The sequence below is a fragment of the Prorops nasuta genome, unplaced genomic scaffold (genome assembly GCF_024137725.1).
Source record: "Prorops nasuta isolate Cenicafe-Biocafe unplaced genomic scaffold, Cenicafe_Pnas_1.2 PNAS00005, whole genome shotgun sequence".
NCBI classification, from domain to species: Eukaryota; Metazoa; Arthropoda; class Insecta; order Hymenoptera; family Bethylidae; genus Prorops; species Prorops nasuta.
In genome coordinates, this window is record NW_027116802.1 from 6,176,106 (window position 1) to 6,190,748 (window position 14,643).

The 14,643-nt window shown below is 34.7% G+C and overlaps 2 protein-coding genes across 3 annotated transcripts; one reads left to right on the forward strand and one right to left on the reverse strand.

The window, feature by feature from the left end:
* Nucleotides 1-2,340: 2,340 nt before the first annotated feature.
* LOC136773621 (growth hormone-inducible transmembrane protein-like) lies at nucleotides 2,341-4,199 on the forward strand. 2 transcript variants are annotated; one of them, XM_066727409.1, is made up of 5 exons: nucleotides 2,341-2,468; nucleotides 2,813-3,036; nucleotides 3,132-3,243; nucleotides 3,325-3,945; nucleotides 4,029-4,199. In XM_066727409.1, exons 2-5 carry the CDS (start codon nucleotides 2,850-2,852, stop codon nucleotides 4,102-4,104), a joined length of 996 nt encoding a protein of 331 aa, XP_066583506.1. In that variant the 5' UTR covers nucleotides 2,341-2,468; nucleotides 2,813-2,849; the 3' UTR covers nucleotides 4,105-4,199. The 2 variants fall into 2 exon arrangements, with proteins under 2 accessions (XP_066583506.1, XP_066583507.1); XM_066727410.1 differs by having other exon boundaries at nucleotides 2,426-2,564.
* Nucleotides 4,200-4,543: 344 nt separating this feature from the next.
* On the reverse strand, nucleotides 4,544-9,299 carry LOC136773165 (TBC1 domain family member 25). Its single transcript, XM_066726588.1, has 9 exons — nucleotides 8,697-9,299; nucleotides 8,026-8,135; nucleotides 7,775-7,870; nucleotides 7,536-7,701; nucleotides 6,804-7,461; nucleotides 6,350-6,737; nucleotides 5,974-6,282; nucleotides 5,488-5,904; nucleotides 4,544-5,420 (listed from the first exon to the last, which is right to left on the reverse strand). The coding sequence occupies exons 1-9, from the start codon at nucleotides 8,736-8,738 to the stop codon at nucleotides 4,997-4,999; spliced, it is 2,610 nt and encodes an 869-aa protein (XP_066582685.1). The 5' UTR covers nucleotides 8,739-9,299; the 3' UTR covers nucleotides 4,544-4,996.
* Between the last annotated feature and the right edge of the window lie 5,344 nt (nucleotides 9,300-14,643).

Sequence of the window (14,643 nt, forward strand, 5' to 3'; positions counted from 1 at the left end):
TATGAAAGAAAATCGATCGAGTCTCGGGATTTCCGAGGAAGGTAGAGAAAATCTCTGCTTGCAGGCAAATATCAAAGAACCCATCAAAAGACTGTCAAATCTTCCAAATTGAAAGTAATAGGATGGAATTCTTTAAATGTACGTTAAAAAATTGAATAAAAAATTATTACGACAGTGTAGAATCTAATGGAATATACTGTACTTAGCGAGGGCAGAGAGAAAATTATTTGTGGGAAGAAAAAAATCGCACTAGGAAGCATGGGTTGCAGCTTGTAAAGAAGTTTGTCATCTGTCGGGAAGAGAAAGAGAGAGGAGAAGAAAGCAATAGAGTCGTAGGGTCAGAAGCCGAGAAAAGTCTGTTTTTATAGGTAAAGATCAGGGAGTACGTCAAAAATCTGTCAAAAAGTCCAACCGGTGGGGTTTCAGGTAACAGGAATTGCTATCTTATCAAAGCACGAAGATCAAGGGCGAAAAGTCCTTTATGGGATGAATCCGAGGCTGCACAAAAGATTGCACAAGGATTGATCCATTTTAATTCGTGGAGCGTGTAGGTCGGAAGAAAAGTGTCTTGAGCCAAAGCTGTAACACCTGCGGTCAGCGCGCAGCTGGAACTGTTGCTCGCGGACAATTTCTATTCGTTTTCCTGGTGCAGGCAGAATGTAATAGCGCTTCGGAGAGGTTAACTGGGCTATCCAGGTGAAGTTGCTTCGCAGGTGAAGAGGACCCACAGAACAGTCAAAAGGGCTTAGGCTGCAGACACACGCAAGGGACCTTGGGTAATCCAGGTGGAGACTCAGAAAAGATGTCCTCTCCCCATTTGTCATCCCGAAAACTGTAACCTCCGCTAACCTCCGGTTATCCTCCCAGTTCTTTCAGTTTTTGCTTCCTTTTCTCTGACCCCTCCGTGCATCGGCTGTCATCCTGTCAACGTACCTCCCTTATCAGTCATTCGAATCTTTATGATGAAAGTTTTGAGGTTACGATACGATGACTCGACTCGTTAACCAACAAATTGGTTAGGATTGGCTGATCTAGGAGAAGCCTCTAACTTTTTATTTCTCAGGTTATAGCCTCGTAAAGTGTCATTTCGGAGGTTAACCCGGGGCAGGTGCAAAAAGTGAAATCATCCAAGTCTCGCGGGAGGCTTCTTCGGGCTAATCCCTGTGGCGGACCTTAATAGGGGACTAGGGGACTGGTGCTGGCGGGGCTCGAGCCTCGAGAGACTAAAATAAAAGAAGCTGCCAATTAAATTTTCTGAGAGAGGCCGGAGGATTTTTTCGTTCGCGATGCGGGCGCCACCTGCTCGCGCGTGGCAGATATACACGCCGCCATTCGCCGGATGCCCCAACCAGCCCAGCCAGGGCAGTCAGACTTCAGGGACCCTCAGACCACTCGCTCGACGTCAACGAACGGACGAACCTCCTCCAGGATTGGTTATTTCACCATTCTAGACCGCCACGCGTGCCTCTTCCTTTGTGTCAAGGGGACAGAGCATCGACTTAACGAATCCATTGTATCTCGCATAAAATTGTAACCTCCATTAATACCAAGACTCATTAAATTTTATATTTCCCAAGCCACTTTATACACATCTAATATTACTTCGCTTGATACCCGCTTACTGCACTCATCTCAATCGCGATACTTTCACAAGGAATAAACAAAAAGAAGAATTACCATTTTTTTATGATACTTTAAATTGGATGGTTTAAGCTCATTTTTTATTTTAAAGTGGTATACTACATGGATAGGTTATGAAAAAGCTTTTATAGGCATGATTGGCGGCGAGTAATTAGCGACAGTGCGTATGTCGAACACGTGTGTAAACTACTCATGTGTGTACAGATGAAAAAGTATTCGATTGAGAAAGAATGCTACTTAGAATTAGTAATTTCTGACTTCTCAAACACGATTCATTGTCAGACAACTCGGAGTTGCAGTCTCATGTTTGATAAGGATCTTCGTTACTGTCTATTGTATTTTTTATTAATTTCATTCATCAGCATTAGTAATGTAACAAAATTCTTTAGAACAAGAATCATTAGATAATATTTTTTTGCTCAATTATATTACACTTTAAACAATTACATATTTCAAAGATGAAAACAAATTTTCTTTGACTAAACTTAAATATATGTAGTATTTTTAAATGGATTTCAGCATAGTAAAATTATAAAATTAGACTGATGCCGCCCTCTATTGGGAAATATATAATAATATTTTACAAACGCAAAACGGATGGTTATCTATAATACCTACAGAGAGCAAATAGGTTTACAGAGGAGTTTTACTTGTCCACTCTGTAACAGTTACTTACTACTGCAGATGGCGATAAAGTTTTCGAAATTTCCAGACTCAGTGTTTCTATAAATTTCTTTTGTTTTCCATGGCCAGTTAGTGTAAATTTCAGTCATTTGCTCACAACGTCACTTGCGCTTTGGGAAACAATTGCGACGTTATTGCATCATGTGAGTACAATAAGTGAATATAAATTTTTTCAAAATGATTTGTCAAAGAGACGTTGGATAACAAAATTGTTGATGTCTATCAATATTAACATTATTGTAAGAAAGCAATAATTAACACGCTAACAAAAATTTATCATATATAGTTTCAGCTTACTACCTTTAAATTTCTAAATGTTTATTTACACCATTTTTTGGTTACATTTATTTTCTTATTTTTTCTAGAATTTGTCAAGAACTATGTTATACTTTTTAAATATGTATATGCATACAATTATTGAACAATTGAAATAACTATAAAACTTTATTATTACTATAATATTAATGTAAGCAATTTATTTATACAGATTTTCTACAATTCATTTCACAAATTAAACATTAGAAATGTTGCTTCTTCGTGCTTGCCGGGTGGGTTTTTCACCAGCTGTTAGCAATGTCTTGAAAACTTCAGCAGTTTCAAAATCACAGTTTATTCCTAAAGTTCAAACAGTTAGATTATATTCAAATCAAGGATCAACTTATGCAAGATCAGCACGTAAAACTACTGCTACAGTTCCAGCTGGATACAAAGGTATATATTATATGTATATATATATATATATAATTATTAAATGGTTATTTTAAATAAAATAACAGAGAAATATGTTTAATTATTTATATTTACAGCAATATCTATTGGAAAAGGGGCAGTTGCTGGTGCTTCAGTATTAGGAATTGGTGCCCTTTGTTATTATGGTCTAGGTCTCTCTGCAACTGATGGAGCCATTGACCGTGCAATGTAAGTTTCAAATAATTTAAAGTAATATATTTTAAATATTTTTGGAAAAATTATTAATAAGTATTCTTCCATGTTATTTAGATTTTGGCCACAATATGTAAAAGATCGAATTAAGACCACTTATATGTATTTTGGAGGGTCTGTAGCAGTTAGTGCTTTAACAGTAGCAGCATGTATGCGTTCACCAGCAATGATGAATTTGCTTATGCGCCAAGGATGGATGGCAATAATAGGATCAATGGTAGCAATGATTGGAAGTGGAATGGTTGCAAGAGGAATTCCTTACAATGAAGGTTTTGGGGCAAAACAAATGGCATGGCTGGCTCATACAGGAATTATTGGTGCTGTTCTCACATCATCCATTGTTGCCTATGGCCCTGTAGTACTAAGGGCAGCATACCTAACAGCAGGAGTAGTTGGAGGGTTATCTGCAATAGCCATTTGTGCTCCTAGTGATAAATTTTTGAATATGGCAGGACCTCTTGGAATAGGTTTGGGAGTAGTTGCAGCCAGTTCTTTGGCCTCATGCTTCCTTCCTCCAACAACAGCCCTTGGAGGTGGATTGTATTCAATAGCCATTTATGGAGGTCTTGTAGTATTTTCTACAATGTTGATGTATGACACACAGAGAGTAATTAGGGAAGCTGAGTCAAGACCAATAGGGTATAGAGATACTGCAGTGACATTTGATCCAATCAATAAGTAAGTTAAAAATTTTATTGAATAAAATAGTTACTTTCTATAACAAAGATTATTGCTTGAATTAAAATAATGTTTAATTGCAGTGCCATTTCCATCTATTTGGATGTAATTAACATCTTCTTGAGGATTCTTATGCTTCAGGGAAATCGTAAGAAATAGGTTACCTTCGAAATTATAAATTTTAGATGAATTCTTTAAAATTAAATTATACAATGTTTATGTATTCTACTTAAATAAATTAATTTCAAATCAAACGCATATAAATTTTGAATTAAACAAATGCAGTATAACTAATTATTTAAAAAGAGTTTTTTAATTAATTTTTATGCATATTTTTTATTTTTCTTCATTTGCATAAACACAGATCTCATCTTATCCATCAGAAATGTAATGTATTGCATTGTGTATTATTTCATATGTATTTATTTTAGTCTAATAAATTTATTGTATTATTCTATATTAAGACTTTCTATAAATGATTATAGGCATATGATTAAGTATTATTCAATTATAAAAAATATTTGCTTATCATTTGACTTAAAGCTGGGTGCATAATTTGTAAAGTACGTTTTTAATTTACATCGCTTAAGTCACTTGTAGGTAATAAAGAAATAAATGAATTGTAAAATTAAATTCAATTTATTGTCGTTTCCCAAGCAAATCGTTTGAGAACAAAAAAAGAACACTTCTCTAAGACGAATGTATTTTACAAATATGAGCTAAACTCTTATCTCTAAGTTGAGGTATACACAAGTTAAAGGTTTCGTAACGTGGTGCAAATATTGTGCATGATGCTCTGTTATGGTTTCAGGCGTAATCTGTTGAGATCATCCTCGCTGAACTTTCTAATCTGGATGGACGTGAACAAATTGTATCCATCGACTAATAAGTACAAGTGTGCAAATGCATTTTTATAAGTGCAGCTGGCCACGATAATAATCCTTTAACGATTCGAAATCCTCGAGTATCTTGCTTAATGGGAAGAGCACCGTATTCGACAAAGTCTTTACGGTTCAATTCGTTATTATACTACAATCGAAGTTAACGAATTTTAAACGTTAACGCAGTCCGTTTTGCTAGTATTGGAATTTGCAACATGACGCTTGAGATAACCAGCATACAACTGTCTTGCCTGATTGAGTACTCTCGTAACATTATGTCGTCGTACCATTTTGTCAAAATGCATTGCCATTTCATCGTAATCCATTTGATTTCTCATAACGACGTCTCTATGCTGCAATAAAAGAGTTATACTAAGGAACATTAGGAATGGATTACCACCACCAAATTCACTTGGTGGTGGTAGAGAACTTGCACCAATTTGTTCTCTGGCACCGCCAGTCGGTATTAGATTTGTAAACTCTGTTACTTCTTCACCCTGCTCTTGTAATAATTGCTGTTTCACTGGACTTTCTTGCTGAACTGGATTCTGGTGCCAGTTATCAGCGCTTTCGCTGTCTGACGCCGATTCTGACCTATGATAATAAGATTTAATAGTTAGAAATAGTAAAACTAAATAGCATAATTAGAGTAATTACGTACTTGGTCATTCTTTTCAAAAGCCTAATCGGGGTTACGGATTTAACACCATTCTGGTCTTCCAAAATTTCTCCATCGTATTCCAAATCTGCTTGCTCATCTGGGGTAGCCAGCTGATTTTTTTGTTGCAAAGTATGAAGTGGATTTTCCCACACGAAAACATCAGCAGTTGGACTACATCGAGCTAATTCAGTTTCTGTCTCACTCTCCACTATATCAGCTTCTCTTTTAGACTGAGCGGAATCGCAATGCTGATCATTTGGAGGAGAAGGACCAAAGACTTGCCTGTCCAAAGATTCTAATTCTAGTCTTAATTCCCTCGTCATTGAAGTAGTCATTGGAAAAAAGTCTGTCGGATCGTCCGGTGAACTTGGCTCGTCTTTTAACACTTTGATAACTCCACTGTCACTGGAAACTCGTCTTAAAAATAAATAATAAATTGAGTTTTCTATATGTTATCTTTAAAAAAAATAGAGAGGCAATATTTACCTTAGTTCCGGTTCTGAATCGCTGGGTGTTACTTTACTTCTATTCAGTGACGTAAAATTAAGAAAGTCATTCAAATTTTTAACTACTCGAGTACATTTTTTCTCCGTTGTGTCTACCAGCTCCAAGCTTTTACTGGGATCTCTGTTAGATATTTGCAGTCTTTCCTTGAAATCTAACAAATTTCGTTTTGATTTGCTGGAAAGGGATTCCGAGCTCATGCACTTGCCAGTCTCTACATTCTTTTTATTTTTTGCAGACGTTAAATCATCATCTGCGGTAGAATTAGTCTCTTCCAACGGAGAACTTGATCTGCTTTATAAAAAGTATATATTAATATTATGACAAATAAAATAAATTTATTGAAAAATACTAAAACCTTTTCGTTTCTCCATTAGTCTCTTTAAAGTTTTGATTGGGGGGCTCATCCGTGCTCAAATTTCTCTTTTTACTACCGGAAGCGATACTTGCTGAGGAACTTTGTCGTCTAATGGCGCAAACTTTGGTGTAAGCCGTTTCTCGTATATGCTTAACATTAGGACTTGGAGGTGGTGATGTTGGTGGAAATGGAATTTCAGCAAGGCTCAATTCTCCGCTCGGTGGCGACGATGGCAAAGCTGACCATAAAACTTCCAGCATTCGCAATGCGTCCTCGAGTGCAAATTCCCTTTTCATTTCCAAGAGAAGCCATCGGTAGCAGAACAAAAGATCATCAGCTTGATGCGATTTTAGGTAAGCATAAAAATCTGGATCATAATGCTGTAGACCTGCAAATCGATAAAACAGCTTAAATCAAGAAAACAATTCTATACATTTATTCTTCAGATATTTACCTTCGGATAAGTGAGCAAATTTTGTAGTCATAGCAATACCATCCAGCATGAAATTGTCTTTTAGTCTTCTCATCAAGGCACAAAGACAAATGTAAGCTTGAGCTTCGTCCCTCATTGTAACTAGAAGAGGCGAAGCAAGGTCGCTCATACCTTGGCAGTAGCTTACGCTTGGATGGTTTAAAGCATAAGTGGTTAAAATATTAAATAAACTGGCTGTGTTTTGATTGTCATCCGAACCCCCGTAAAATTTGTGGTGTCTGTCCGTTCTCAGTACATCCTTTCTTACCATACTAGTAACGTAGCCCAAGTCACCAACATTTTGGCCTTTCTGAATCAGAGTTTTCCACCTCTCACGAAGGTTTTGATATTCCTGGGCCTTTCGTTTCATGTAGTCCATCCTTTCGCGTCCAGACATTCCATCAGGATAGACGTTTAGGATATGTTTCCAGACGACCTTGCGAAGACTGGGCTCGATACCGCCAGCATGGACTACGGTCCTCAATTCTTTGGAATGTATCACGTGACCGGTCGGATCCAAAAATTGGCGAAATTCGGCATCGGTCAAAGGCGGTCGTGGTGGTTGATTATATTGCTGATGAGACGATTCTTCACCGAAATTCCCTAATGCTCTTTGTACCATGTTCAAGGTTCTCTCCATCTATAATTATGGACAAACGATTAAAGTCAGAGGATAATTATAAATTGGCAATAAGTTGTCGAAACGAGATTTACCTTATTCATTATGAGACCTGGTAACTTCGGCGTCCTATAAGGAAAACCTGATTCCTGCTGTCTAGTCGATACTTCCTGTACATTTTGCTCCCAAAAATACTCGCAATCACCAGTTTCGCCGAATGGCTTTAGATTCACCTGCAGGAAAAGGTAAGGCTCGGAGGCGCTGTAAAAATGGTGAAAAATTAGCAATAGAGATATTTAATTATCAAATCTTCATTTTCTTATCCAAGACTCACCTGATAAAGGCAGCTTCCAGATCCCAATCGGAGAGTAGAAATAAATACGTTTCTGAGCCATAATCGTCTATTGCTCGATAGGATATAGTAAATTCACTGTTTTTGCATAAATATTTATGTTTATTAGATTTTATTGTTTAACATATTATTTATCGTTTTTATTAGGAGACGCAACTTTTCAAGTAGTTACTCGACGAAAATAAGAAAGTTGTGTAATTATGTTTGATCTATTGGAGTAATATGGTACTTACCCTTTAATATCAAAAGCCTTGATAAGTATGCTTTGTAGAACTTCGATCGATGTTATTTGTGGATCCACGCTGAACTTTCGATATTCAGGCTGATGTCGAGTTTCGCATTTCTAAAGAAAGTATATACCGGATATATTTATAACTTTTTATATAACTTAATTTTATATGTTATATACATGCATGTGATAATTAACGATAATTGTAAAAACGAAGAAACAACTGAAACTTCTTGTCGCTTGATAACAATTATCATGATAAAATAATTATTAAAGTAACAAATTAACAATTAAATTTCATTACAAATTGTATGTTTTAATTATTATTACGTAAGTACTTAATCTTGAATTCAAGGATTAATGAAAAAAATCACTACATCTGTTTGTAAACAATTTCCAATTAAAAATAAAACTATTGTAAGGATACTGATTAGATTATAGTTTATAGAGTCTCTATACATTTTTAGAACATCACAACTGTACATATATACATGTTTATGCACGTCGATGTCACTCTGACAGATAACCTCAAAATTTGAAACAGCCTGTCACATGCAATATACAGACAGATTGAGAATTTCTTTAAAAATATGAAATAAAGGACTAATTTTATTAAGTAATGAAATCAATAACAGATGCCTCCTGGCATTAGATTGCATAAATCATTAAATTTACCTTCACTTTTACACGAACAGCTTCTCTGGGACACCCAAACATGTCCGACTTTGTTCACTCCAGCAGTAAGATAGGAAAATAGCTGAGATCTGATGAACAATGTGCAGCAGCGTCTTCTAATACATCATGAATAAGACATTTCCACGGTGTTTTCTTTTCCTTTGCCACAAAACGATAAATACTTCGCAGAACATCTTTATTGTACCATCCTTATTGCACTATGGTTAAGTAACGAGCACAAGGTTACTCTATGCATGCGAAACATTTGAGATTGTAGCACGTGATTGATTAATAAAATACTAATATTACTGATTTTATAATCATTTATAATTACAAATGATTCGATGCATTATTTTATGCAAATAAAATAATTTAAAGAATGTCAATGTTTATTTTATAGAGATTAGTGAACAATAATTTATGGAAGCTTTTCTGAGTATAGCTTACTCCTTTTTCTTTATCAATCACATGCAGAATGGATTAATAAGTGACACTTGAGGCTAATTTCAAAAATGAAAACACCACCAATACGTTAGCATTAAGTAGCTATTAAACTGTACTAAATGAATAAACTTGATAAAACTGTGCGACTGTGCGTTTAAGTTCTCCATTGAGATAGTGCACCCATACTAACGCATGGTCCTTCAAGTATATACATTCGAGAGTCGTTTCCTACAATCGATAGCTAACATTTTGACTGCCTCGATTATTTAGGCGGTCGAATCATTCAATTTGAATCGATGAATGCCAGTTCTTGTTTTTCGAATTAATAATCATTCCATTTAAATTATTAAAAAGGCAAGAAATGAAAAATTTTAATTTTTTAATTTCTACAAATTTTAGATTTAAGAGAAATTTGACAAGTTTAAAATACACTGTTTATGAATTAATGGTATGTAAAAATTCTAAATATAAATATAAAGTAATATAAATAAGAATGTATTTCGTGAGGAAACTTTCAAATGATAAAAAGCCACTTTGCTTTACCAAGTTAAAAGAGTCTAGGACGTGCTGCTGCCTAGTGGCACGTAAATAAGCTACCTAGACGATCAATTCTGTATTTTGATGGTAAACTTGCTAAAGAGCTCTAATATAGGGATTCTACCTGAATATATATATATATATATAAAAGAATAACAGTAAATGTAACATTTTGTGATAAAACTTTACAGAGGTGTTTAATTAAATATTAATATAATTCAGAAACTGTGTTTATTCTCCATGGAATGAGATTGATTTTGAAGGTAAGAGGTAGGAAGAAAATTGCGAATTAAGATAAATTACCGGGTGACCTACTTTAGGATTGTTTTAAGTTCTAATCAAGTTGGGACGTATTAGGAGGGGAGAGGAGGGGGAGGGGGGCTAGCATGAATTACTTTGACTATATAAATATGGACTGTTAGTGGGTAACTTTAGACGTGCAGTCAAGACTTACAGTGGCACCACTAACTACGAAGTAATATTTAAAGTGGGATCAGTGAGCTGTCAAAACCATTAGAACTAAACAGAATGTTAGGGTTTTACAGAAACTGTCGAAATAACTGTTAATTAAAAATTGAAACTATAAACTTTTTTGCAAAAATGACTTGTGAGAATAGAAATTTGTAGCAAAATAAACACGAGAATTTCCTAATGTGTAAATTAGTATAATACAGTTCAGGAATACAAAAATGAATATAAATTAAGAAGAAGATAATAAACATAGAATTTTATAATATAGTTATTTATTGTGGCACACAAATTTGTTTCTTGTCTTCTTAAAATTTGAGTAAAATTTATTATGAATGTGCAGAAATAAGAAAACTAATATTTTTAAGTAACGTGTGGTAATGTAAGTTTATGTGAACGCTTTTATATAATTCAAAATGATCGTTCACACCAGATGTTGAGCTTAAATATTTATAGTGAAATCCACTATTTTTTCAATGGATAGAATATACATTGATGATTTTATTGAGTGCTACAAACGAAAATTTAAAGGCCGAAATGACGATTGCTGGTATTCTGTTTTCATAAAAATGAATTGCACGTGAAATAAGCTTCTCGGAGAGTAGCTTAGTAAGATAAAGTCTATAGAAACTAATAAAAATGTCTATATCGAATACTTTTAACCTTTGTTTTAGTTTTTACTTAAATTTGGTGTCATTTGACACGTAGAAATTCGCAAAATTCAAATTCCTAAGGGATGAACTAACGAAGAGAGGGTAAAAAAGGAGTAAATGCGAAAAGCTTGGTTCCTATTGATCGTAGATTATTATCTTTTTTTTCAACTTGCTCAGATAAATATTGGTAACCAACTTTTATTTGAAAAGTGTTTTAGTAACTTGTTTGGTTAAATGATTATTAATAGAAAAGTGAAGAAACGGAGAGATTGTAAAGTTTTTTAATTAAATATTCCGATCTTGATTGATCTGATTGGAAATCGGTTTGAATGTTATTTTTTGTAAAGCACTCCATTTGCTACCGTTTACACAAATGAAATTTTAATTTTATTGAAGGAGAGCCATAGACAGATGATGAAATAACTCGTAAATGACTGAATACAACGAAAACATGAAAATTAGGTTTTGGAAAGCTATTGAGATAAACTACTAGAGCATGTGTACAAAAATCGAGGGTTCTTTTCATTTAAAAAACTGAAGATAGCCTTCATATATTTTTTAGCACGTCTTCTAAGGCTAAACCAGTGCAGCAACATGAAAGATATTTAAAAGCGCTTTTTAGAAATCCTATAAAGATATTTTCTAAAATATTTAGTTTTCGAGATTCTCAAGTATTTCCAGATTTTTTTTAACACCCTGTATTTATTTTTTTATATTTATTAGGATATTTAAAATTTAAGCTGAATTTATTAAAATTTATTGTTATATACAAAAAGATCATAGATACTCATTAATTTTGACTAATATAGTATTAATGAATGTAGCTTTCAATTCAAAGTATAATTCGTAATTAAAAATGGCCATTTGAACATTGTTGAATAAATTTATTTTGTATCAATATGAGATCTTAAAGTTTAGGAGAAATACAATAAAGCTGGACATTTTTAGTACAATTTTTAAATTTTATCGTGTGTCAGTTTATGTTTCTATTTGCTACAAATACTAGTAAAATCATCAATAAATTATATACAAATAACCCTTACATCTTATATTTAAATATGAGCTACTACAACAGTGTGAAATATTAATAATAATTGTATTTAGTAGTATCAAATATTCAAATTAAGCATACTACTCAGTTTATAGTAGCTTATTAATTAATGAGAGCCCTCGAGATGTTGACTGCACAATTTGCAGGATAAATCTAGGAAACTGGTTAACACTGGCACTTCGTACTCGTATACAATAAGAACTCAGCTAATATTTGACTCGGTTTAAAAGTTAATAAAAAATAAGAGAATCATAAAAGTAATAGAAGCATGTTGGAGGAGGATTAATGAAAACAGGAAGAGGGGTGTAAAAAGAGAGAAATATATATACATATATGTATATTATATAGATATATACTATAGGAAGGAAGAAAATAGGGTTGGGCTGGACGCCTTCTGGCATAGATGAGGGATAAATTCGATAAATGAATTTGTGGTAGATGGGGGAGGGAGGTAAATGGGGTTTTATTGACTGTGTAAAGTAAACAGTATGTTTTAACTGGTACATATATATATATACACACTGCAAGATAGTCCCTTGATACAAATAAAATTCTTGTTCTTTCTCCTTTCCACCCATTTCTATTTAATTTTCGTTTCTTAAACTTTTAATCCACCTCAGCTACGTTGCCATCTTTCGAACTTGCCAAACCATTTCTCCTTGGAAACTAAAGTCCACTCTTTTTGCGATATTACGACGTGATTCCACGAATTGCGTAATTTCCTGTGACTGACGTGAAAGACAAGCTTTTTCCCACGCTTAGATCTTCTTTCCTACTTCACAAAGATAAATAGCCGTAAAGGCTGCGAACGTCTGATTTACCTCCAAGCCACTTCATACGCTTAATTAATTTAGCTTAATAAGATTAATGAGCTTCAAGTCTACGAATCACCCCCTCCCCCCCCCCTCCATCTCTTTTCTCTTTCTACCAACTTTCATTTCACCAAAGAGCCAAAACTCTCGAATGGACTTATCATGGACTTTTGATGCTAACGATTTGTAAATAATCTGTCGCGACAGACTTGAGAAAAAGGAGTAAGAATACTTATATATCGATTAGTAAATTTAACCCCAGCACTTAAAATTTCTCCAAATCAACAAAACTTAATTATACCTTGCTTTTTTTTCAAATTCCGATTAAAGAGCAGATAGAAAGAGAGAGAGAGAGAGAGAGAGAGAGAGAGAGAGAGAGAGAGAGAGAGAGAGAGAGAGAGCGAGAGAGAGCGAGGAATTTCGCTAGTTAAACGTTGATTTAATTTTATCGCGTAAGAAACTCGAGATAAAACATGTTAAAAGTTTTTCGGGAAATCGGCTGTAAATCGTTTGGTGCGTAAGAGTCGTAAAAATCTCAACAGGCAACGAGGAAAGATTAAAGGCTGTTAGGTATAGATCTAAATTAATCTGTGCCTAGAGCGAAAGAATTTTTTGGTAGCTGGCAACTTCAAAGGCTACGCGAGGGAGTAGGTATTCTGATTTTTTTTAACATTCAAGGTCGTCTAGCGGATATCGAATTTTCGCTATTTCTCGCTTCCCAACGAATTACGGTCTATACCCATCGAGATGCATCATCCTTCTTAAAGCTTTTGATTTAACGTCAAGGCTGTCGAGGATTTTTCTTCTCTTTATAATACAGGGAACAATTGGAAAAGTGCTTTGAGGAAAAGAGGGTGGAATTGTGGCTTTGGGAAATATGGAGAAGGCGGGATTAACGCGGTCAAGGGTCAGGGCGTTCTTCTTTTTCTCGTTAATTCGTGTCACTCGAGGCTGCAGCCTGGGCGTTGACGAGCGTTATAATGAATCACTTGGCTCGTGGGCGTGCGAAGCTGTGGTACTTGTACATTACCACCTCTGTATCGCACCCCTGCACCCTATACTTTGACCTCGACAATCCTATCCTGACGCCAGCCCCACTCGATCAAATAATTTCTAAGTCGTCATTGCTAAATTTAATTTTCCTCTCTCTCATCCAATTTTTTCCAGTATCCTTATCTAATTAAATTTCTCGTAAATAATTATCCTGCTCCACTGCACGCACATCAATACCCTCTTTCTTTTTGTAGGTGAAGGACTATAACATTTTACTCGTTTATATGTGTTTCTTTTTCATTGCAAAACATCCATGTCAGGTGGGACTCTCCCCTAACCACTTTACAATCAACTCATAAAAAACCTCACACCTTACCTTACTGGCGATTCGATGACCACAGGTGAGATATATTACTGTTCACCCTCGTTCATACTCGAACCAAAATAAGATTCCATAAACTAGATGAAAATATTTGATCAAACTGTACTATTTCTAATATAAACATTAAAAATATCGATCATTGCATTTATATAACTACGTGAGTAAAAATACTAGTGAAAATTAATGATATATTTGCCTTGTAAACCACTTCATCGAGGGAAAAATCCACCAAGGGATATAGATATTTGCAAAACAAATGGTACTCTTGCTAATTGGTATTAATTACTCGACCAAGACTAATTGATCCAGTTCTACTGGATATTACTATATGCACAAAATCCTCTAGAATACTTGAAAACTCGACGAATGAATTTATGCTCAGGTAATAATAAAGGAATTGCGAATGATCGACGGATTTTGATGAAGAATTATTTTCCAGTTTCGTATCTTGCACTAATATCGCAGGCTTTCCTTTTATAAGACCGTGATTGAAAGGAAGCAGTCGAGAGATCAACCCATGCTCCTGGACGCGAGCTATTTCGTCCTGAAGAAATAAGAGACTGTGGTGCACGAAGCAAAAGAAAAGGTGAAAATACCAAAGATCAGG